Source organism: Leptonotus elevatus, chromosome 11 (assembly GCF_054856555.1).
Source record: "Leptonotus elevatus isolate MCC_2025b chromosome 11, RoL_Lele_1.0, whole genome shotgun sequence".
NCBI lineage: Eukaryota > Metazoa > Chordata > Actinopteri > Syngnathiformes > Syngnathidae > Leptonotus > Leptonotus elevatus.
The window spans coordinates 4,049,092-4,075,678 of NC_141249.1; the positions used below are offsets into that span (position 1 = coordinate 4,049,092).

At 39.6% G+C, this 26,587-nt stretch overlaps 1 protein-coding gene across 2 annotated transcripts in view; it reads left to right on the forward strand.

Annotated features, from left to right (window-relative positions):
* The first annotated feature begins 1,572 nt into the window (after positions 1-1,572).
* col24a1 (collagen type XXIV alpha 1) overlaps positions 1,573-26,587 on the forward strand; it is a 120,932-nt gene continuing 95,917 nt past the window's right edge. For both annotated transcript variants that reach the window (XM_086089053.1, XM_086089054.1), the window contains exons 1-3: positions 1,573-2,058; positions 13,962-14,032; positions 23,775-25,117. In XM_086089053.1, the coding sequence (XP_085945179.1) occupies positions 2,006-2,058; positions 13,962-14,032; positions 23,775-25,117 (1,467 nt within the window). In that variant the 5' untranslated portion in view covers positions 1,573-2,005. The remainder of the gene's footprint in view (positions 2,059-13,961; positions 14,033-23,774; positions 25,118-26,587) is intronic.

A 26,587-nucleotide genomic window follows, 5' to 3' on the forward strand; every position in this document is an offset into this window, starting at 1 on the left:
CCAAACAACTCAGGGCACACACCACCTTGTTTCTCTTGCCTTCATCTGACAAAGAATTAGGGGAATTAAGCTCCTGGGCGAAGGTGAAATGCACCATGACATTGGTAGGTAAACTTATTTTGACCATTCCTAAATTTTTGCACATGATAAACTGCTCAATGTTTTCAGTAGGCTTCTTCTTGCACAACTTACTGTTCTCTAGGAAGGAACTTCACAACATTTTTGATCTTCTTTTTCCTTGATTCCCACAGTAATCACGCCATTTTAAAGTTATAAAAAAATTGTGTTGTTGTTACCTCCAGGCAGCAACGGACATCCGTCAGCAGGTCGGCTTGCCATCAGGCGCGTCACATTTCAGTGTTTAAGTATGAATTAGCGTCACGCAAATATGTTTTTTTTATTTTTATTACTGTACAAAGTATTTTAATGTGAATATCGATTTGAACAGGGAAATCCTACTTACGGCGAAATTCGGGTTAGATCTCCAGCGTAGGAACGGAACTCCGCCGTAACTTGAGGACTCCATGTACTTCCTGATCGTAAAACGACCACAAGAGGGCGATATCGGACACCGTTGTGAGTACCATACCTTAGTACAAGGTTGGCATCGGTATTCGCCCATCCCTAATACTTAGTGACCTTTGGAAAAAAATAAATTTTATTGCCAATGCATTTCGACTCACAGAGCCTTCATCAGGGCTACCCCCCCCCCTTTTTTTTCCCCTTTTTTTTTTTTTTTTTACTTAGGGACCTTTAATTGATCTTGTACTTGACAAATAGTTACTCCATAAAAAAATATAAAAATATACTAAAACAAATTTTAAAGAACGAAGCATTTTCAAAGAAATAACAACTGATTAAAAGTAACTGAAGTTTAAAAGCACAAGTCAAAATGAAATAAAAACTAACTGTAATGAAAAATTTGAAACCATTATTAGTTAATCCCAGTTGACTGGGCAATATGCAGACTGCACCTGTTGCGGATTTATTAATTCAAGTGTCTGTGAATAGTGCATGTATTTGTGTGTGTTAGTGTGTGTGTGTGTGGGGGGGGGGGGGGGGGGGTTATGTCATAAATGATGACCAAAGTCATTTATGGCAATTTTATATCAATGAAAGGACAATTGGTTTTCATAGCGAAAGCAAATCAATATCTGATATCTAACATTTTGTTTTAGAGGCTAACATAGTAGAAAACCCAATGTGCAAAATTCCTAGTTTAAGTGTAGTCAAAATAATTCATTCAGATTCCAATACAATAAATACAACACATTCGCACCTCTGAGAAGCTCATCCTTCACATATAATTTCATTATTGTTAAAACAATCACAGATGTAGCTTTTTTATTTTTATTTTAGAAGTCTGTATACCCTGAAGACAAATATATTTATAGAGCTCCGAATATGTAGGCTATGGTATGTGTGCGCACATGCCAAAATTGTGTCCATATTGCGCACATGCCAAAATTCTATCCGTGATGTCACAAGGCAGAACTTGGTGAAATCCAACACCAGCAGCTGGTAAGTAGGAGTTGTGCTGAGCTGAATGCTGTCTGTCTCATCAGTGCAAGTCAAGGCACATAGCGCAAACCAACGCCTGGAGGTAAAGACGCGCAGCTAGCGCACAGCCTGTGGAGAAGAAGCCTCTCAGTTCAGAAGGCGTCGGGTGCTCTGAATGCAAAGGGAACACATCGACAGTCGGACCTGCTACGTGTGTGTGTGTGTATGTCTGTGTGTGCAACCACTGTGCGTCTCCAGTTTGGATCTAGAAGCAGTGCGCGCGGCATTAGCGCTTTGGCGCAAAAGGGAGTCGATAGAGAGGCAGCAAGCGAGCTCTTGTGGACTATCACACGATGAGCAATCTCTGAGCTGGCAGTAACATTACTCCTCCGACCACTTGAAGCTTCCCTTGGCTGCTTCCAAAGGGTTAGCCCATGACAAGGTATCCTTTAGAGTGCGATTCTGTTTTCATCCAGATTTCTGCTGCCTGGACAAATGCATACAAATGCATTTAGGAGCTCAACGGACAAGGAGTGGACACGTTTCCGCGGCAGCAACGTAAGTGCATGCGCTTTTGCTTAACTAGCACGCATATGTCATATTATGAGCGTTTGAAAGTGTTTATGCGACAGGCTCATGGTTAGTGCTTGTGTAATTGGAAACATTATTCTGCTCGTTTGTTGGCATATTTCCCTGAAAGGCTGCCAAGTGACTGAACATGGTTCAACTTCATGCGCTTACGAGACTCAATTTAACCAGTTCAACACTATAACGGACTAAACATTAATTTTACTGTATGTAGCTCCAAAACAGCTTTATTTTAAAGCCTTGTGGTGACTGTGGGCTCACTGTTTCCTAATGACTTCCACTTAATGATTTTTATTTGCATTTACAGTATACAGTTAGCTATAAAATATTAGAACAACTATTGTAAGGAAACCCTTGCAGAGGCTCATGTGCACCCTGGGTATCCATAATGCTTTAAAGAAAAAGTGCTTATTCAGCATGCCACTGATAGATGTCAAAGAGGAGTTGTAAAAAAAGAAGAGCAGTAAAACGCTTTCCAGAACAGTCATCACAGCAGTGTGCAATATTGATATCCGGAATAAACCAAACCCCCTTTCCTTATTTAATTGATAGTGGACCTTGCAATGTCTGGAACTACATTGTACTTGGATTCCAAATCGTCAATACAGTACTCTGTTATGAATTCTCTCCAGATGTGAGCAAAAGTTTTTTTCTCTCTTTTTTCTTTTTCTTTTTTAACAATGCGTTCCTTTAACTCTCTCTGCACTCTCAGCAGAGGAAATGTTACCTCTTGACAATAAAGTAGACTTGAAATGATCACAATTCTTGTTTTTGTTCTTTCTGAGTGAACATGAGAAGTGAGTTGACTGAGCAGCCAGCCTTCTTTGAATTTAGAGTTTAGTGTGTATGCATCAGTGGTTTACTGGCTCTTGAGCTTTAGACAATCAACCACTGTTAGGGGCATTGCTGCTACTTTGCTGTCAGTAACACAACACAGCAAGATAGGACCTATCCGAACCACTCAGTTGGCTTTATTGCAGGAGGTCAAGAGGCGCATGTACAATGTTGACTTTCTTGTTAAAATGTGCTCATCTTTGGCCTGAAAGATAGCAGATTCAAGTCTGTCATGGAAAGTAAATGGTTATTGGAATTGGAGAGAGGCCACTTCCTGAGGACTGCTGAAGTGCTTTTGAGCAAAGTACAGGCTCAGTGTGATCTGTGTTCAGCCTCAGACATTGTCAGAGTTTAAATTAAGGGCATCTTTTTTTCTTTTTTCTTTTTTACATTTTAAAACAGTGGTGTCAAATATACAGCCTGCGGGCCCAAAACAGGCCTTCAGGGGCTCTGATCTGGCCCGTGGGGACAGAACACAAACTGCAGTTTTCCCCCACTAAAATTAACCATTGTTGCTAATTTAATCCACTGGAAGGCACACTGACGACTACTTAAATGACATTCTGAAATGTGGTTGTTACTCTGGATTTGATGGAAAAAAATGATTTATTTTTGTTAAGAAATGTCAGATTACTCTGTGAAGATGTTTTATAATGTGCTGTACTTGTAATTATTTGGACTGAAAAAACAGGAAATGTTTTTGACCTGCCGTTATTTATAGCTTATTATACCACAGACATAATGGTCCGGCCCCAGATAAAATTTGTGTGAACATGGCACCTACACTAAAATGAGTTTGACACCCCTGATTTAAAAGCTGTAGCCAGGTGGTTGAATAATACATCTAAACACCATATTTTTGTTGTGATATTAGCCTGTTTTGAGGGCAAAACCCAGTCTTATTAAAGTGAGCCATTGATCAGCTTGACCAATATACCGCTAATCCAGTGGCGAGTATATGGATTTTGTTACGATGATGAGTTGGAGCATAGTATGGATTGTATTTTCATTGTAGAGTAGCACTCCATCACCTATTACCCTTGTCAACCAATGGACAGATCCATGTGTGTGGTGAGTGCAGTTGACACATGGGGAAACACAAATAAACTCCTACCCCCACTGAATTCACCAAGCAATCACATATGTGCCACTTAATTCAAAGCAAATACGGTGAAGCAACATTTAGCTGTCACTCTGCACGCAATTTGAATTAGCTGCCAGCAGAAGTCAGCCCCAGTTGTGAATGCTTTTAACTCCAAGTTAAAAACTATGCTTTGACATACTTTTGCAGACACAGGTCTTTTTTTTTTATCTTGAAACTGGCCAGGATCAGTTTAGCTCTCAGGTCACAGGCGGAGAACTACAATATGTTGTGTGTGGGGCGGATATCATGTAATAAGCTGCACTGTTGCATAACAGAAGAACGGAAATTCTGACTGGCTCGCTCAACGACACATTCTCAGGAATGTACTGATAATAAAATAATACAGTACTTGACTATTTAATTTCACCCCTGGATGGTGGGCAGGCACTGCATAACCCAAATATTTGTATGCAAGCAATTAAAATGTTAAATTTCCAAATTTAGTGATCTTAAGATAAAATTGCTGTAAGTTTTTGATTTTCGTTTGTTTCATTCTGCAGTGCGCAATGTGCCCTTTTGAAAAGAGAAATAAAATCTAAATCAAATACTGGATAGTGGTTTTTTCCCACTCATTCTTTTAATAAAAAAAACATCCAGGCAAAACTGCATTAAGATGTATGTAATGCACTTTTAAGATCAGATTAAAATAAACACTAGTGAGTGGTCCTTGATAAATCATGCATTCAGTGATCACAGCTCGAACACCTTTTGCTGTCTGTATGCTCACTTTCTGAGCATAGGTGTCTGTACTATCGATTTTGGTCTATTTCTGTGACCTAATTTAAGGCTTCTAACATCTGCAAGTCCAGTCGTAAAAGCAAAAAAGGGTCAACCAATAAAGACCACTGTAAGTTTACTCACAGCCATTTGTCTGCATGCTGTCTTGTGGACTGAGTCAATCTTTACTCTGGTCTGCACTGACCTCTTGACTCCAGACACCAATCTAGAGAGAACATTGGCTTAAGAATTAACTTCTGTACTAAAGATACAGAAAATCCATCCATCTAATTTTGTCTAGTTTGTTTAATGTCTAGTATAATGTTGAGTGTAATAGATGATTGGGAGTTTTGACAAAAGCAATCACAAGTCTACCAAACAGTGCAAAAGAAAAAAAAATATGTTGGCCATTATTGCTTCCGCAGTATCAAGTCATTAGACATCGGCATTCGGCATCAGCATTCTGGTGTTAATGTGAAAACACATAAACGACATACTGGCTACGGATCAGTTGCTTGGTGTTTTTGGTTGTGGTTGAGAAGATAACAATGCAATACATGGTATAAAAACCACGAGAGCTGTTGTTTTAATTACCTTTTTCATTTTTTTTGCTCTAGTAAGGGACTTTCTCATAGGTAGGGTCTCTATATTCATAGACAGCACAGCTGCGCGCAAAAAAAGAGAACGAGAAGAGACACTTCGAGTGAAAATATGTTGGCCATGTTCCTTTGCAAAACACCCTTTAACCCTCTGTGGCTCAAAACAAATTTAACAGGAAAAATCAGATATTTGGGGAAAAATATCATATGGAGTATACAGTTCAGATTTATGGGGGCAAGGGAGCGGAACCTTATACAATTAATTCTGGGATGTTGCAAAATTTAAACATTGGCCCGCTGTGGTAATTTAACACTGAAGACGGAATATTGTGTGAATATGGTGTTGACTGGAGCTGGACCTGGCTGAGGTTCATCGTCATCGGGGACCTCAGTGTCAATGTCTGCTTTGCCTTGTACGCTATGAATTTCAAAATCAAGGTTGTTAAGATTTGCTCTTGCTATTGCTACCAGTGGCTCATCATCATCATCAAGGCTGAAGTCAGAGTCATATGCTTCAAGAGTTTCCTCAAAATCTGGATAACCAATTTGGATAACCAAGCCCCATCAGGAAGGCAAATCATTTCAATGGCTTTCTTGACTGAATAAAACATTCATCGGCTTGCCATAACACACCACAAATCCTTCAAAGAGAGCATTCTGTAAGATAGTTTGATTAAAAAAAAGCTTTCAGTCCTAGGAAGATCTCTACTAATATACTATGTTCCATGGAATTTGGGCTACATCGGTGTTGCTTACTGCACGGTCAAATGAACACCATATTATGCCATTGCTTTTGATCAAATCGGCCTCTGATAGTGTTGTAACTTCACCCTAAATTATTTCATTTTCCATAGGGTGTATCATAATTGACATATCAACGTAATAAGTAAACACTGGTGATAGGAAACGAACCCTACACAGTAAATTCTGTAGAGTAAATTTGACTCTATTTAGAGTGGGACCAAATAGACTCAGTTTTAGAGTAGGCTAATATTTACACTGGGAAGAGAGTAAAATAAACAATTGGAGAAAAACTCACTCAAGGGTTGAGGAACAAACTCTTGACCTTCAGTTTGGGAGATGCCACACTACCACCTGAGCTATGCCCCTCCTACTGTTTGCGTATCTCCAAGAGAAGAGAAAAAACATTGTTTCTGGTCTGATGTTTTTGGTCTTGGAGTTAAGAAGATTCCAGCTGACAAGAGCGATATGCAGGGAGTCCTCGAGTTACGGCCGAGTTACGATCCTACGCTGGCGGTGTAACCCGAATTTCAACTTAAATTGGATTTCACCGTTAAAGTCTATATTTACATCAAAATACTTTGTACAGTAATAAAAAAAAAAAACATATTTGCGCTACCTGGAAGAGTGGTAACCAATATTTTGTGTTTCTGCACGGACATTCATTGCTGACGGACGGCAGAGCGGAGCTAATTCAAACTTAAACACGAAAAATGTGACGCGCCACATGGCAAGCAGACCTGCTCGAATGACGTCCGTTGCTGGAGGTAACAACAACACAATAACTTTAAAATGGCGTGATTACTGTGGGGAATCAAGGAAAAAGAAGGTGCTACGGACGAGGCACGGGCGCCGTAAAGTCGAAACGATGTAGGTCGCGTGCAACGTAGCTAGAGGACTCCCTGCACTAATACTGTATACAGCTGGAGCTGCATGGTTCAGAGAGTAGATTCTAGATCCAAGCTGAAGGTCGTAACTCCGTTCCTTAACCCTTGAGTGACTTTTATTATAATATTTTCAATTCTTCATTTTACTCTCTTTTAAGTGTAAATATTACTCTAAAACTGAGTCTATTTGGTCCTACTCTAAATAGAATCAAAATTACTCTACATAATTTATTGTGTAGAAAAAACGTTGCTCAAAATAGAGGCAAACTAGTATGTCATGGGGCATCCATTGGCACACGTTGCAAATTTGCAACAATGAAATAGAGCTACCCCTGGGGGGAAACCTAGAGGACATAAAACCTACAAAATGGCATATACTCTTTTCTCTATATTTTCATGACTCATTTTATGCAGTATTGGACTCAAAATAAAGGAGATTGACAATGATACTTACATTAAATTGATGCCTACAAAATCAATTTGAGTGAAGCCAAGAAGGCAGACATGTTGAAAGTGAGAGAGCTCGCAATCTAGTGAGTTAGTGGGAAACTGTTGCTAATGCACAACAAAGTTCTGCAGTGGTACTTCTGAGTTTTAAAAGAAGGCTCATATAAAAGTGGATTAATTAGGGTATTAGTATTTAGTTTATCCAAATCTGCGACACCTGCCTTGAGAGGGTTTTAAAAATGTGCCACATTGCACCGGCTTGCACTGGGGTCTGTGAAAATACCAACATTTGGTCTTGCCTGCCCCTAACCACAATTACACCATGCCTTGCACCAGACATGCACTGGGCACGAGAATAGAGGCCAAGGACCTAATTGGAAAGACGGCTCATGACAAAAAACACATTATTCATTGAAACTACTTTAAAAATGCTCAATGTTGAATCGCTACTGCCACGTGTGGCGGAAAAATTAAACTCCAAAAAATGAAATTGTGCAACGTACACCTTTAAAGAATTCAAGAGTGCACATCCACTATGTGCATTCCAGCACTACAAGCTGCGGCGATCCTGGCGCATCAGGGTGTTTCCAGGCTCAAATTGAGGCAGAGGTATATCAGGTATCTTCTTTTAAGGTATCGGTACTCACAAGGGTGACCGATACCATTATCGTTCCGCACACCTCAAAAGTTTCTGAACCTCTTGAGCAATTTGGATTTCCAATTGTTTCAACCTGATTTTGTTGTTCAATCTGAACCATTACATTTTATATAAAATAACAGGTGTAGGTTTATCAATTGAATGCATTGTTCTTTTTATTTATTTTTTATTTTTATCAATTGTTTATTCAAAACTTAATGAAAAAGAGTTTTGGGTCAATTCATGTAGGTGCAAAAGTAAGTGAACCCTGAGCTGCATTGCTTAAAACAAGCAGTCAGGTAGGACAAATTGGTAGCTAAACTAACCACTGAAATGGACCAATGAAATGAGAGAGGTTTAGCGAAGAAATTGTGTTTCACTGACTGAAACAGAGACAAAACCACATCACTTTAGTCTTACCCAGGTGAACCCATACAGGTCAGTCATGCTGAGAGGAAGAGAAATCTCAAGGGACCTCAAGAAGTGGGTAGTGACAGCACATTTGTCTGGAGAAAGCTATATAGTCATCTAAAAAAATTTAGCTTCATTATTCCACTGTGAAGCAGATCATCTGCAACTAGAGAACACTGAAAATTACTACAATCCTGCCTAGAAGTGGACGACCTTCTAAAAATATCAGCAAGAACCACAAGAAAAATGATAGAGGTAGAAGCCTCTGCTCACAAAAAAGCACAAAGCTGTCCATCTCAACTTTGCCAGAGAGTACCTGGACAACACTGAAGCTTTTTGGAAGTCGCTTCTGTGGACAGATGAGTCCAAAATTTAACTGTTTGGTCACAACAAAATCAGTCATGTTTGGTGAAAAGTCAACACTGCATACCAGCAAAAGAACCTTCACCCTACAGTAAAGTAGGGTGGTGAGAATGTTGAATTCTGAGCTGGCTTTTCATCCTCGGGACCTGGACAACTCCACATAGTCCAGGGAATCATGAATTCAGAAGAATATTGTGAAATCCTGGAACATAACGTCCTTGTGAAGTTACAGCCTGGTAGAAGATGGATCATGCAACATGACAATAATCCAAAACATTCCAGCAATACAACCAATGAATGGCTGAAGAACAACAAGATTCATGTTCTGGACGTGCCCTGTCAAAATCCTGACTTCAATTCTTTCAAAATACTGAGGCAGGACCTGAAGCGGGCAGTTTATGCTAGACGCCCATCCAACCTCTCTCAAATGGCTGTATTTTGCAAGGAAGAGTGGCAAAAATTCCCCCAAAGTAGATGTGAAAGGCCAATAAATCACTAAACAAAGTGTTTGGATGAAGTTCTCATTGCAAAAGGAGGTGCAATGTCCGATTAAGTGAGAGGTTCACATACTTTTGCACCCATGAAATCTGAGTTAAATCAAGAACTTTTGTTCAAGAATGAATGACAATATTATCATTCTTTTTGTTCAAATCCATTAGTTTCAATGTCAGAATTGTAGATTTGGATATGACTAAACATTTAATAAGGTTATTTTAATATTCTATACAAAAAGTCTGACCATGCCTGCAGTGTTCACAAACTTTTGAGCAGCACTGTATCATTGTAAATTTAAGAAATACAACTACAAAATTAAGAAATGCATTTCCTTATGGCAGTTGTAGATGGAACTTTGCTCATATGCCAAATTAATTCAAGCCCTGTCCTCTCCATCTTGTGCCTGCATGGCTGAATGAACCATTGTTGAGGATCAAAGTTGATTTGTTGGGAGAAAGACACATGACTGTTGTGGATTGGGCGAGTTCTAAATTGTGATTATTTATAGTCTTGACATGACACCCACTCTCCACATAGTGACATTTCCCTCAGTCAACAGAACAGTGTTTGGGGAGCTTTGTCTTTTTTTCAGTGCAAGGACTGGGATGCATGTCACTTACTTGTAATAAAGACTTACTGCCATTCATTTCCTCATTGAAATGACAGAATTACTGTTGACATGTTTTATGGTTCAAAGTTTTTTCCTGTCACCCTGAGACAGAAAGTTTGCCAGCACATTTTGGTTGTGTGGCTATTTCTACCACCTTTCTACCTTGTAGAAGTGCTTGATCTCGGTGGGTAGGGGGTGAGGGGTGTTCAGGGATTCCTTAAATAACTCTAACAGTGACAGAAAAAAAGGTTGTCTGAATCAGCATCAGACGGTCCGGTCCCCCTTGACAGCCCAAAAGGGAATTTTATTTTTTAATTATTATATTTAGCTTTCATTCCCATTTGAAGTCTTTAGAACGAAGAGACATGTCCTTTCTTCATTCCCCTCTCAGCAGATAAATTATTGTATTACCACATGCTGTTTTCTTCTGTTGTCTTTTCATACTTTGGATTAAATGTTTGTGTTCCCGGACATGGATGCCTGACTAAATTTTTGATGGAGAACAGGTTATAGTGTGTTTTTGCAATTACATGCATTTCAATTCTCACACAATGCTTTCCCTCTCCTCATCCCTTTCTGCTTGTGCTTCTCTCTCCATCCCTTAAGTGAGGGAAAACAAACATGCCTGTTTGTCTGAAGCTGTCTGCCAAATATTGGGCCACACAAACTCTTGTTTCTTAAGAGTTGCTTCTCTAAGACAGTGAAAGTTTGTCAGGCAGCACCCGTGCTGTTTGCCACTATCACACGCCAGTGGAAGCTTAAGGAGCAGACCGTGAGTGATGGGACTTACTCATTTGTTTTGCGGAGAAAGAGCAAAACAGCCTTTTTAAAATTTTGTCCCAGTGTCGTCATCCCACAATTTGCCAGGAGCCACTGCACATTGTGTCAGCAGCTTCCATGGTTGTCAGCATGATTGAGTTAGTCTAAATGTTCAGAGTATGCTGAATTACATTACAAATGCCCGGTAAAGCAGGGGCCCCCCTTTTCAAAGCAACATTAAAACTTGGCTTTTGGGTTAGGGTAATGGAAATTTTACCCTCACTCATTTACATTTTTCCCCCCAGATTTTAAAATGTGGAGAACTTTGATTTGCTGTTTGGTTGCGCTAGTTAGACATGAATAATGGACTCAGTCACAATGACCTTTTTGCAGTTATTGACTCATTTCATGTATCACATACTGTACATGTTCCAAAGATGTCGAGACTGAGTGAGACTGAAGATAAAAAAAAAAATCTGGTTACAAGTGCAGCATTAAGTGCATTATCTTAAAGAAATTGTTAATTTATTAACAATATTGCATGAGGTGTCAATGTCTTTAGCTTTAGCTGCAGCGCTTCTGTTTGTAGTTTGCAGTCAATGACGCATCAACAATTTGATTGTGCACGGCACAGAAACATCTTTAACACTACAATGGGCCTCTTCTGGTTGTTTACATTATACTTAAGGAGCTAAGTGGTGAAATGAGGACTTAGAGATGGAGTGTATCCCTTGGAGCATCTGAATGGAGTGCAGTGACATCTACAGTTAGGTGCATCCGTGGGTGCAAGACAAGTATGCAGGGTTCCACTGTGGAGAAAATTGAGTTACATCCATGCATTCATAACTCTTCTATGGCACAACTTCTCCAAAAATCAGTGTTCTTCTGATAAATATCTGCGAATAATATACATGAATAATGGAACAGTAAAATAATCAATAGAGAAACAAAACTATTGATTACAATCTATTTTAACATTTATCACTCATGGTCTAGTATTTATATATATTTTTTTAATTATTGTAATTGAGATTAGAATGACTGTTTTCTATTTGCTGTGATGATGCTGGCAGTTTTGTGTGTGTGAAGAATACTTTTACATTGTCAGGTCATTGCATTTGTGGCCAATATTATCCATTCTTGGATGTACCTTTGTCCATCATTGTGGTGAAATAGATGCACAATTTTAGTTCAAAAGGTGGTAAATGGTGTAACTTCAGAAAGTATTATGATGATTGAGTTGTCTCATTGTTTGTTGAGGGTCTTCATCTATGCAGCTGTACTAAATCCAGGAGGAACCGAGAAAACATGCCATGGCACAAACTTTTGCCCTCTCACCCAAAAAACAATAGAGTTGAGTGTTAAATAGAAGAGTTAGGTTACATCATATCACTAATGGTGATTCTTCCCTGTGGTCCAGTAATAAAATAAATACATAAAATGAAATACAATTGTATTTATTAGAGTTCGGATTTGTTTGGGTCCAAAAGTTTATGAATATAGCGATTTTGACGCGGTTTGGTTTGTTACCAACTTCAGATATGAAACTATGATGCACATAGAGACCATTGCGGGACTTCTTTCAACCTGACAGCTATTTATTTATAAATATCTATGCCAACAGCCAAGGCATAATGGAATATATGCATAAACTAAACGATCGCGTAGCATTTCAAAATGGCCCAGTCCATCAAGCTCAGTTCAGTCACGTCACGTCAAGTCCAGTAGTCCCGCCACGCCAGGACCAACCCAGTCCAGTCTTAAGTCCAGTCCATTCACATCACACTGAGTCCAGTCCAGTCCTGTCAGGGCCAGTCCAGTCACATCAAGTAAAAGTTGCTAACTCACCCTGTCTTGGTTTGAATAACCACTTAAGGTTTATTTCTATTCCTGTCTTGAACCGTGCTTCCCTGCATTTGGGTCCATCATCACAAACCCGTGACACCCATTAGTTCTTGCAATGTACAAAATGTAATCTTCCTACGGTTCATAAACTTTAAAAATAAAGCAATACAAAATACATGAACAATGATTAAAGACATAGTATTAATAATGAAATCAAATAACAAACTAGATGAAGCAATTTCTGGATAAATTGTGTGTGAATGCTAAATCAAACAATAGGTGTAGAATCATATTGAATCAAGTGGAATGTTATTGAAAGATATGGAGTTATGTTGAATGGTATTGAATGATTTAGACCAATATTAATGGCAGGAACCCTAACCCAAGTTAATATGCACTATTTAGAGGAAAACTGTAATTTTTGCTAAATATTGATCCTAAGGTGACTTGAATAAGCTGAACAGTTTCTGAATTTCAAATGGGAGTGAATTTTTGAATGTCTTATTCACAATAAATGGGATGTGAATGCTGAAAGCAATGGTTTTAATGTATGCAGTTGTGCAGGTATTATATTTATTTGTCTCCAACTAGTTGGATTTATAACTGTTTGGATAGTAACTCTGCCTGTGCGTCATCAGAACTGAGTCATCATGAAGTATTGTCTGAATCAGCTATCACCAACCTATTTTATGCCACTGGTCTAATAGGTTTCACATGAAGCAATATTTTGACGGCAAAGAAACAATTAAAAACAGATTATTAAGACCAATTTGATTATTGACCAAAAGTCCTGGGCTTGCTTCTCTTCAGCAACCCGACCACATCCTTGGATAATGCGAGACAATTACACCTGCAGTGTTACCTACAGAGGCTACCCCTTGAAGCATTAGCAGCCCTTGAAGCATGTATATATGGGTCATTCCAGAAATGGAGGACATTTGGGCTTCAAAATTCTTGAAAAAATAAACCTTCACTTTTCAGATTTTCTGCTACATGTTCATCAGTAATAAGTAATAAACTATTAAAAAGGCTTTATTGGCTCAACTTATAGATACAACTTATATATATAACTTGTAGATACAATTTCAACCCTGTTAATTAAGGTAGTGCAACCCTGTCACTCTAATCACAGCAACAGGATTTCACGAGTAGAAGTTAGCTGTTACTGCTAACCAAGAGTACAAACTTAGTTACATAAATATTAAAGGAAAAATTGTCTTATTCTAATCATATGCATAACAGGGTTGCATGAGGTAGAGTGAGACATTCAATCAATGTAAAAAAAAAAGAAGAAAAATAGAAGAGTGGACATACCTTTGCTCGTCACTTCTCATTTTCACTGTAACAGAAATGTAATTTTAATTTGTTCCCATCTGCCCTTTAGGTGGAACTTTCTCCTGCTCCTGTCAGTATGCTCTGCAGCACTCTCTGGAGAAGAAGACTACCTAGCTCAAAGTACGTAGCATTTTGAAATTCGTCAGAATTATATATTTTTCATTAAGGGTGCAGCACCTAAGGCTGACATGACTGACCCACTCTATCCTAAATAAATAATAGATTTGTAAAACTTAGAGAAACTTAAAGAAAATAGGTAAATTATTTCACTTGCACATCGCATGAATACGATCCATCCGATTAGTTAGCAGGGATACCAAACCTTTGTTGAGCCATGCTACTCTTCTCTTGTATGAACGCAACAGTCGGATAACTGTAGTTGTACTTTATGTCATCAAGTGGAAGAGCATTTAATTGTTCTGCCTGACAATATATGCCACTGGCATAGATGAGTGAATAAAGATATACCAATTGTACTAAATAAATAAGATCCTGTGTTTTATAAAATTCTATATAATTTGAGATTTTTACAATCACTCGATATTTTTATTTTAACATCTGCATTTTGTCTTTGTTACTCTTTGTACATTTATTAAAAACTGTTTAACTACATTTTTGTCTTATCAGTGTTTAGTGGTTAAGGTTAATATTCCGCCCTCAGCTTTGTGCAGCGATTCGTGTTTTCCCTTCCCAAAGAATTAACAGATGTCTGTTCAACAAGTGTAATGAGTCCATCTTCTGGACTAATAAGACATTACATCAGCGACATCTATTTTGTGAGTGTAATTAATCTGATACAGTGGCCACAGGAAATAAACACACAGAGGATAAATGACCTCATTAACCCATTAAGGCTGGGAGCGCAGCTTCGCTCTTCTCCCTTTAAACCCGGGAGAGCGGATATGTCATTTTGTTGTGTTTTGACCAATTCTTGGTCTCTTCGCCGATGAAAGGCATCAGAATATGCGCGATAGGGTGACGTGGGCTTCATAGCATGTCCTGGAATTTTATTCGAGCGTTTATGGATGACGCAGATTCGCGGGAGTTATTAAATAAATGACGCGATTGACGACAGCGCGGGAGGAATTTGAATCTATGTAACCAGTCCGACATTGACATACTATTAAGAAATATGTTTGTAGACAATGAGAATGTTGAACATTTTGACGGCTTTGTAACGGGATGGACGATGAATGATTACCACTCGATTCCCCGAGGTTATTACAACTGTGCTCCAGTGTTGAAGGTAAATATACCCGCAGATGCGACATTTGTTTGTTGATTTACATTTTTTTGGGAATGTTTATAATGATAAACTTAGGTTTGTGTAAACGCCACAAGTGTAAGCTCTAAAATGTTTTTGGAATTATGTTTCTATCTGCTTCAGGAGCTGAGATATCAATTATTTTTTAATATTGTTGAATTTCCAGGAAAACTTCAGGTTTTCGGGGGTGACTCAAAAGTCACCCATTGGTTTTAGAGGCATGTTTTGCCAAGCGCTTTAGGCCTTAATGGGTTAAGTAAACAAGGAGCCACTTACAAAACTTAAAATATAAAAAAAAATATTAAAGACAACTTGCAACGATCTAACCAAGTTTTTACTAGCGTCTAAAAAGATCCGCTGCTACTAGGAACAATAGCGAATATCAACAAAAGGTGTCCTCAGCATAGAAACGCTGAAAACTGTGCAAGGCGTAACAGTTAACATGGCGTTGCCAATTGATACTTTAATATTATTAAATCGATTTTCAATATTTAGTTACATCCCTAACCTTGACCATGTAGTTTCTGTTATATTTTATGAAACACCCTTTACTTCATCACACTAATTTGCCGTAGCACAGTGTTTGGGAAGCACTGGTTTTTAAGGGTGTGCATTTAGAAGTACTGTTTTTCTATTCCAAATAATGCTGCATAATAACCACGTTAATTATGTTAGTTCAACCACAGTATGTAGGTTTTATCGCGCCATAATCTTTTTATCTTCAGCAGCAGGTGACTCAGGCGCTCAGGCTAGGAGATCGTTTTCCTCTGTTCCGCCCTCAACATGTCTGCTCTTGTACTCAGTGCCTCAGAATGCACAAGCCACCTCAATAGCCTCTGTATGATTGTTGCCTCGAAACTTCAAGTCAAGTTAGAGGCTCTGGGAAACTAATGCAATCAATCAACAGAGGTGAAAATGAAATATATTGGCCTCATTTGGGATTAGAACACAGTTATTCCTATCCTAAGAATAAGTATGCACTGTGACTAAATGTGCAGGAAAAAGGAAAAGGAATTTGTGAAAGATTGCAGTTACAGAAGGCATTGTTGACGTATTCACTTATAATCATATGAGCCAGACCAATGCACTCAGTCAAGCATAATCCTCACAAACTTTTCCATGTGTGATCTACTCTCAAATGAGTGTGAACATGTTTTGGGACAGGCTTTAACAAATGAATAAAACTTCTTTTGAAAAGCATTGGAACAAGTTTCTTTTTTTTTTTCCTGTACCGCAAACATGATGGGCCCTAACACATCATCTGGTTTATTTCCCGGTCAATCTAAGCGACTCCCCTCATTTCCTTTAAATTCTGTACAGGAGAGGTACTTACACAGTCTTAGAAATTGCGAAAGGAGAAATAGACTCTGAAGTCCAAGCTGAAAATCCAAGTGCGCAAAGTATGATTTCATGGATCTCCACTTTGAGATGATGTAATGTTGACCAAGATGGTCACAGATCACCGCTGTGAACTGGTCACTTCCACCACCACAATTATTTGTGTCTGTGTGAAAACTGTAGGAAATAATCCCAAGTACAAGTAGCACAAAGTAACACAGAAATGAAAATACTACTAGTGCCAGCACAAAACATGCACACCAAAAATCACAGCAAAGTCACAGCAAACAAATACATTTTATATCACTTTCATGATTATTGTCCAAATACCAAAGTTCAGAGTTTTGAATTTGTTATATTCGTAAGTTAGGATAATGTTAGGAGTTGCAAAATTGGGTGCTAAAACTAGTATGAAAGTGTATCATGTACTGTGGTGGATAATAAATTCAATATGGTAGCCTTGGGGTAAATTGAGCAATATGGGCAGCGACAAGTTGAGCTGGTGACTCAATTGACCTTACCGTAAACCACGCCCGCATGACCTAGTAAACCAATCAAGACGCAAGACGTCACGTCTGCGTCGGCACGTGCTTTTTGCTATGGACAAACAAAGCAATCCAGCTCCCGGTGATGCATTGCGTGGTTATCCAAAGGCAGAAAAAATCAATAAAAATGGTCGTAAATGGTAGTCACGGCTTGTGTAAGAGAGATAACTGTGAACCTGATCGACTGGAAGGAGATGTATGCTGTCCGGTTTATTCCCTTCCCCAAACCCTCAAACAACTATGAAAAATGTCTGCACTGGATCAAACTTTGTGGAAGACCAAACAACTAGTTGAATCCCTCCAAAATGACCAACAACGATTATACGTCTGCATTAAGGTAATGTTCTCCATTGCTGATTTTAGCCAAAGGCTAACGATAGCTCCGGGTAGCTAACCTTCCATGCATTTGCTGACTTCCAATTTTTTATTAATGCCAACAAAACATTGAAACCATGAGGTAATATAAATTCATTCTTACTCTGCTTGACAGGAACAATGTCCAAAAACTTCGGTTTTGCTGACAATTGGTCGAAGTGAGTGAGGCGAGTCTTTTTCTGGCTTCGATAGGCAGCGATGTGCATTTCCTTTGTTTTTGCATGATGGGGCAGTGAAGATACCCTTCACTAAAAAATTTAAAGCCCCTCCACTTGCTTCGAAGAGAAATCGCGGCGTCCTGAAAATACCTGACCAAGAAATCACAAAGAAGATCTGACAACTTTGCCATTACTGTGGATGCACTTTCGCTCATCTTGACTGGTAAATGTTGGAGGGCGCTGCTCGTCGCATTTAGTGGGCGGGGAGGGGCATTAAACTATCCCAAATATTCACGCTCTATGAGCCCTGACTTAATGTGCCACTTCTAGCGACAGGCGAACTTCAATCGAACTAGTAGATGCCATGGCTAGATGGGCAATCATGAGTTATAATTAGTATAATAACAGTCCCTAAGTCGCTCTGTGTTCCATCCATTTCAATTCTACATTCATTCACTTCCGCCATCCACAATCGTTAGGGATGTAACGATATCCAAACATCACGATACGATAATTATTACAATATTGTGGGGAGGTTGGCGATATAATAAAAAAAGGTTACAATATTGTAAAAAAGAAAAGAAAGAAGAGCTTATACTAAAAACAACACAATATTGTGCTTTTGTACATAACAGTAATGCATATAGACAACCTAAGATCTCTAATAACACTTAATATTATTGAGGCACTTACTTGCTAATGCATGCACACATTGAGTTCCTCCACATATTGAACTCGGTTCACAAGCATGTTACGCTGTCCTTCATCTGACCATTAGCGTGGATTTAAACACAGAAGGGCTAAAACATGCCTTGTGAAAATGGAACTGCACAAAAAAAACTAGCCACCTAGAACTGCACAAATGGAAATCAACTTGACATTTTTTTTAACAGATGTGCTGCTTTTAATATTATTACATGACGATGAAGATATTGTGGCAGTTTTAATATTGCGATATCACGATATTGCCTTTATCGTTACATCCCTAGCACTGGTGAAGTCACATAATCACGTGACGTAGGTGCAAATAGTCAATATTACCAAGATGACACATCCCGAAATATCTATTTGTATATTAGTACAACCAAAAACCTAAACTACCTTTATGTAATGATTCTGCAAAAAAATTCTCAAACTACCCCAGTCTCCCCTACATTATATTGTCATTTTCAGGAATATCCAGTATACTGTATGATTCAAGAAGGCTGTCAGGACTGGTATCCTGTAACCTAGTTTGGCCTCATTCTTCTCTTGTCCCCCTTGATCATCTGGGCCACAGCTTCTTTCTGGAACATTTGAGGCATAAAAATAAATGGTCAAGATTGCCAGCATTATGGGGAAACTCCAGATTACATAATACATAATACATTTCCCATGAACTCTTGAGTACATTATGTAGTGTATGTTTGGTTTTCTTTACATGACTACAATACACAGAACCCAAAATATAATTAGTAGAATGTTGTATTTGTCACATTCCTGCACTTGGCAGTCTAGGTTTGTGGTTTGAATTTTTTAATGTAATAGAGAAATGGAATTAAGTTCTATTGTAGCCTCATGTGTTTCTGTTTTTAATCAGGATCAGAAGCGCTATTGTCCTAAATACGGTAATTACACCAAAAATTGTCACTCCTTCAATGTGAGTTTTAATTTTTTTTTATAATTTATTGGTTGGTTTGTCATTGAACACCTAGTTCTTCACTTACAGCTTACAAATTATATACTGTATGTCTTTTTCAATTGAACCTTGGACATTTGCGGAGCTAAATGGGGGAGTAACAAAGGCATACTGTATACCTTACATTTCTCGAGTTAAAGGCTAATAAGCAAGGTCAAATTGAGCAAAATCCCAAACAAGCCTCATTTTATGCTTAGCAACATTTAAAGATTTGTGAGTTGTGAGTTGATTTTGTGGTTGACTGGTCAGTCCCTGCCTGTGCTAGCTCGACCACATTGATATCGACAATATTCTTGTCCTTAGCATGGCATTCTCAAAGCCAGATGTTAGGATGTAAACTTTCTGATTAGCATAAGGGTAGAGCTTTGAGTTATGTCCAGTCTAGGCACTCGATTTGGGAAGTGGCAAGAATTTTTCACTGTTCTCCTGCCGCTTTCATACCTGGTGCACCGCTCCTTTTTTATTTTATTTTTTGGGAGAGAGAGTTCAGTATTGTTCATTCGGTAATCTTACCGATTTGACATGTCATCATCATTGCGCTCTCTCTTTTTTTCCTCTTTTTCTTATTTATGTATGTGCGTGAGTATGTGCATGTGCGGGTGTGTGTGTGCATATGTGCGTGCGTATGTGCTCATTAATTCACCTAAAACCTATTAAAAATCCCATACCGTTCACCTAAACCGAATACTTCAGAATCCAGCTAGAGTTGTGAAGTTGTCAGGAGACCCGAGGAAGGATCAAAGAAAATAAAGAAAAGTGAAATCCAGCACCGACCAGACATCACCTACTACCCACCGGGTTACCAACCAGAATCTTTCACCAACCCCAGAAACATCTCAATTCCAACAAATTAGGGAGACCTCAAGAGACCAAAGGAAAGACTGAAGAAAAGAAGGAAGGACAGATGAAGCAGAGTGAGATCCACAGACACCAGCCTCCACCGATTCAACAACCAGAGGAAGAGGCAGATTGTGTTTGAGTTTTGATAGATGTTGGTGTGGTGGATCTGGCATGCATGCAAACCTCCACCAAAGAGGGGAGCCGTCGACCCCGGCCAGGATAGAGCAAGCACAACCCCCAGGCCCTCCCAGGCTGCGGCAGCGCCAAGGCACAACCCCCGGGCCCAGCAGGGGCCACCGGCCGGAGAGCAAACCCTGGAGCCAGGAGCTTCCCCCACCCCAACACGGCCCGCGCCCCAAGCCCAACGCAGCAGAACAGGGCACGGCAGGCCCACCAGGCACCCCATTGGCCCACAGCCCTCGCTCCCCCCACTCCTACAAGAACGGCAATGTTAAGGACAGGCCAAGAAATGGACGTTCCAGAGTCACCACTCCTCAGGGAGACCGTAGGATATGTACAATTGCTCTGTGCAGGTGATTTATAACAGCACCAGCAATTCAAACTCACTGCTCAGACTGCGCTGCACTCTAAACACAGTTGGGTCAAAAGTAACCAAATTAAGGATAAAAAAATGGACCGATCCATTTTATGGGTCAATATGACCCAACTTTCTGGGTTGTTTTATACAAAATGACCCAATTTTTGACAAAAGTAAAGGATCTGACCAATATTTATGAGTTGTTTTACAATAAAATACCCTTTTTTTTTTACTCAAAGTTGGGTCATTTTTGACCCATAGTTGGGTTATATTTGACCCAACTGTCTTTAGAGTGTGATATCATATGTGCTGATATCAGCCCAGACTGTTAAAACAGACTGTTCCAGGTAGGCTTGTGGGCATGTAAGGTTGCCAAAAAGCCCATGCTAACCGGATATCATGTCCGCTGGAACAGGAACCAATGGCAAAATATCATGTTAAGTGATGAATCCAGGTTCTGTTTACATAATTCAGTTGACCCAAAAAATTGACTCATGGCCCACATGTTGCTAAGTATAAAATAATGTTTGAGTATGGAGTGAGAACTGGACCAGGCAGATGCTTGGAATTTTGTAAATTTTCATTTGAACCTCCACCTTGTTTGTTAGCCTTCTAACTCAAAAAATTTTATTTACACATTTAGTCCAGCAAATGTCCAAACTTTAAATTGACATAGGCCTGACTTATGCCATGATGTTGCCACACAGTAAATGCTGTAGAGTAAATTTGACTCTATTTAGAGTGGGACCAAATTGACAATTGAAAATGCGGCGGCAGTAGCGATTCGAAATTCAATTTACTGCATTCAGTAGTTTTAAAGTCCCGCTAATGAACTTTTCAGCTTTCAATTCATATCTTCATAATTCTGCTGATGAAACTTTGACTTACAGCTAGCTTAATGAAACCTTTGTCATGGTCTGAGGGGGTCTGTAGGCTATCATTTTTTATTGGCACTAAACAACTTTGAGGTGAATGGTATGAATGCTGCCACACACACAAAAATACAAACGTGCAGACTGCTTTACGCCATACGTCACGTCCTTCTTTCCCCAGTCATTCCAAAGAAGTGTCGAACGGCTACCGCGATTACTATTGTCATGGAGGAGCTGTAAAAGAACCCAAGAAATGAAGATTTTGTCTGAGGAGAAAAAACTAAACTAGGTAGCTTTCAATGCTCAAATCAAAATAATTATGCTAATGTTAGCTATTGGATATTTGAGTGGTAGTAATAAACAGTCATCATCTTGGTAGTTCACCCTTCCACACTGGCCGCACCAGGCACGCAACACTAAAAAAAGTACAGTAACAAACTAGGTTGTGTTGTGTGTTGTCTTCTTTACGAAGTGCTTGTGAATGCATCGCAGGAAGGGAGGGGGCAAGCACAGCCGTTTGTGTTAACAATAAAGAAGTAAAACCAACGTCTGCTGTTAAAGGAGAGATATTTTTTGTTTTGACAATTTTTTTTTGTGACAATTTCTGTTTGTAAAGAAACTATTTCTGTTTGTAAAGAAACCATTTCTGTTTGTAAAAAAACCCAATTCAAAACGGACCCCTCCCATGGTTCAACCCATACAAGCTCAACGTTCATGCCCCTTGCCTCTGACCACACTCAGCCAAGCAAGCTGCGACAGTGAGTGACGAAGTATCTTGCAAATGGTCACATTATTGATCCGTGCACCGGCAATCACCGACAGGGATAATAGCACAAAATGATATTCGCCTTGTAACGATGGTGAAATAATCAGGACAAGTGCGGAGCTAACAACAGTTTTCAAGAACAAAACAGCAGGCTCAACTACCACAACACAACAGCCAATAGCGCACTTAGCTTCCCAAACAAACAGTCTGTAATGCTTTCAAGGCCCGTCCAGAGCGTTGGAAACTACCCAACCCGCAACCCACTCCCAAAGGTTGCTACAGCCTTTTGGCTTAGCTTTACTTATTGCCAGGTGTAAATATAAGGATATAAAAAAAAAGTTCGACCCTCGTTCTATATTGCCGAGTTACCCTTGTCAATGTGACTTAGCCTAGCATGTCGCTAAATCAGCAAGCTAACATTTTCTTTTTTACCTGTTGAATAGCAAGCAGGCCAACTCTGCGTTGCTCTTCAGTCCAAGCCGCTCCTTCAGAGCTCGCAAGCGGGTAAATGCCAAGCCAAGGTTTACTCTTGTTTTCAATCGTGTGCATTATTCGCTGCACGTTATGTTGTGGTATACTTTTTTTCACTCGAGTCACTCAACTCAACATCCCGTCTGCCTACAGTGACACGCCTCCTCCACCACCCGCTCTGCGATTGGCTGGAGAGTAAACAACTGTCTGTACACCTGCTGTTGGTAGAAATAGTGGTATTCCTGTTGCATTTGTTTACTATATGACCTTATCTAAAGAAATACACAAAACAAACTATCTGAAGTAAGTATCTGAACTATCCACTAATGTAACAAAGTACAAATACTAAAAAAACAATACAAAAAAAAAATGCTTAACTCAAATACACTTTCCCTAACCATCTTTGTTACTGTAGTTACTATAAAATAAAACTCAAAATGTTGGTTCACGTAATGCAGAAGAATACTCCTGCCTGTACTGGTTTGGTAGGGATGCCGGAAGGGAATAAGGTCATAAAAATGAGACACAGGCAATCAGGAAGTCTTTATCTTTAAATGGGTGCTTCAAGTCTCTCTCTCTCTCTCTCTCTCTCTCTCTCTCTCTCTCTCTCTCTCTCTCTCTCTCTCTCTCTCTCTCTCTCTCTCTCTCCCTCCCTCCAACTTGAGACCAGGCAGCCAACCTAAGTTCGCTCATTAGTCAACACGTAGATCTGCACAACTGCAGTGAAATTAATAAATGACATACTAAAACATAATCAAAATTCTAAGCACTCACTTTTTGTTTTGTTGTATACTTTTATTTCAACTACTGAAGTACATGTAATATCAGAAAATGTCTTTTGATAGTCTAGTACAGCAGATGTCAGATCATGTCACTTTTATTACATTCCAGTATTTTATTCAAGATTGTCCCCCACAGAGGCCAAGTGTATGTTTTTTCATGTATGGCCCTTTTCTGGGAACTATAGAAACAAAGCAAAACTGCTAAATTCGAATATTATCTCTTTTGTTTTTCCAGGAGTGGATATCCTCTATCAACTTGGGCTCACAGTTCAAACAACAACAGACAATCCATACGAACGAACTGCCAACCCTTCAACCACATATACCACTATTCCCTCACCTATAAATCTCCCATTTTTTGGTCATGGGGTAATACTAGACTCAAACTCTCTTTATGAGGCTCCTGTGAGCAGACTTTTCCCTCCGGAGTTTGGTGAGGAGTTTTCTGTAGTTCTAAGTGTGAGCTCCTGGCGAGCAAACAACGCTTTTATTTTCAGTGTCCGAGATGGCAGAGACAGACTACGTTTTGGCATTCAGCTCCTGCCGCGCAGAGTGGTCGTCTACACGGCAGAGAAGGCCGCCATCTACTTTACTTACAATTGGCATGATGGGCGCCAGCGCTCTTTTGCTCTTGGTGTTCGAGCACGCTCAGTGTCTTTTTATTCTGATTGTGGAGCAGTGCACCAGCGGGAGCAAACTCTGGGAAGGTCTCAGATACTTGGGAGTTCCGGTGGTCTCTTCAGTTTGGGGAGAATGAACCCCAAAGCTGCGTCGTTCAATGGTCGAGTCTGCCAACTCGATATATATCCTGCAGCCCAAGCCGCTGCACATTATTGCAATTACCTTAGGAAACAGTGCCGGCTTGCCGACACGTACCGATCTTCTTTGGCACATCATGGTTTAGCTATGGAGGCAAAAGAAAGTCCTTCCGCAACAATGTCCTCTCTTGGAACAGCGAATACTAATCAAATGCTGATATATTCTAAGGAAAACGTGGCCTCTGACAGTGTGTTCAAGCTTTATTCAACCTCAAGCCCGATACCAGAAGCTCATCTGGAAGACCAGAGCCACATTGTGTTATCCTCAGTTCACACTGACAGAACAAATTCAACTACTCACAGTGGGCAATCAGCTCTGGATTTCACCCTAACGGCAACCACATCCCAAAACGTATTGACGAAAGAAGTGACTTTTAAAAGGGAGTCTGATCAATTTGACAACAGCTCCAAGAACAAGAGAAAGTCCGTGGACCAGCAGCCCACTTATGCCACTCTAGGCCAGATTTCCCCAGTGAGGCAAATTCATTTAAAAGATGGACTCAGGATCACTTCCAGAACCAACCCCGGCGACTCAAACGTTGGGCCTCAAGAAGCTCTGCAGCACTTGGAGATTCATCCAATTGTTAGTGGAAACACTTTGCATCATGAAAATAATGTCGACTCATTAGAACAACACCAACTGGATGGCAGCTTTGATGATGGAAACACTGACGGATATGATTATGTGTACGAAGAGGAAGACCTCTTGTATGACTATGAAGACGGCTTACGTGGTCTGAAAGGAGAGCCAGGTCTTCCGGTGAGTAACTTCAGCCAATTTAAGCTTTAAGTGTTTATGAGAGAGATTTCATATTTGACCCACATGTTCAAGAATTATCTTTGCATTTTTGGGGGTAAAACATTATATACTGTATTTTCACGATCATAAGGTGTACCATATTAAAAGGCGCAGTCTCAGTTACGGGTACTATTCCTGTATTTAACACACACATTAAGTGCACCACACTATTGGGCGCAGGCATGGTTAAATATAGGCTAGCAAAAAACATATGGTAGCATGCCTTCACTTGCTAGCGTATGTTTTTAAAAAGGCAGTGGAGTAAAAATTAGTTCAGTTGTACTTGAAGTACTTAACAATGTGCTCGCGTTACTCTTGAACAATCCTCAACCACAAATCCAACAGCTGCGCAAGTTCTCCATCAAACACGCCAGGTTCCGTCAACATTGTAGTATTGTCAGAGTTAATTTCGTTAGCAAGCGGCTCCTCAGAAATGATGCCGGCTATTGCGAAAGCTCGATTAGTGCAAGCAGATACGTTTAGCCCAAGCATGCATGCACAATCCATTCACAAATTGTGGCGTAACTCGCTCTAGTCTAGCAGTTTCATAAAGCGAAAACAATGAGCACCATGACATCCTCCTGACTGGATGTTAAGTCTTTCAGGTTCTCATGCCTGCCAGTCTCCAACCAGGGCCGGATTTCCTGTGTTTAAGGAATATGTCGGCACTGCTCCGTTCTGCTGTCTGTTGGCAGAAATGCTCCTACATAGACAGTCAAGCTGGGTGCTAACCGAAGTCAAACAACATTTAGATTTTGGAACTCAGTGCACACAAAAGGCGTACATTACTATTAGGCGCACCATTGATTTTTGAGAAAATTTAAGACTTTTAAGTGTGCCTTATAGTTGTGAAAATATGGTAATCAGTCTTCTTTCATGAAGGACTACAGAAATCAGTGATCAACTACTGTTGATATGCTGAAATCAGAGGATTTGGACAATTTTAAATAAAAAATGGCTCCAAACAATTACTCGCTTATTAAAATAGTTGTCAATGTATTTGATAATCGATTACTTGCTGATTAATCAATTAATTTTGACAACTCTACAACAAAGTAATAACTTAAGACAATAATACATTTGTATATACACCCAGCATGCATAGAAACATACAAAATAGGACCTCTGAAAGCACTGTTCTTTTTACAAGTACAGTGTGTGCAAACTGTAAAAATAATATACTAGACCCTTGGCTGACATTTTTTCTTTTGGCTTTGACTTTTATGTGTGAAAGAATAACTGCTCTGAAGGATGGACACTGTAAATGTTGCTCTCCATTCAGCCATATGATTTACATCAAGCTGGTTGTCAGGTTAACTTTGACGCTGAACATAATTTTAGAGAGCAGATTTTCAAGTACTGCCTGGGTAACGTTTCCATGAGCGCACAACATCAGATATTTCATCTTAACAACGTAAAACATTTGGACTC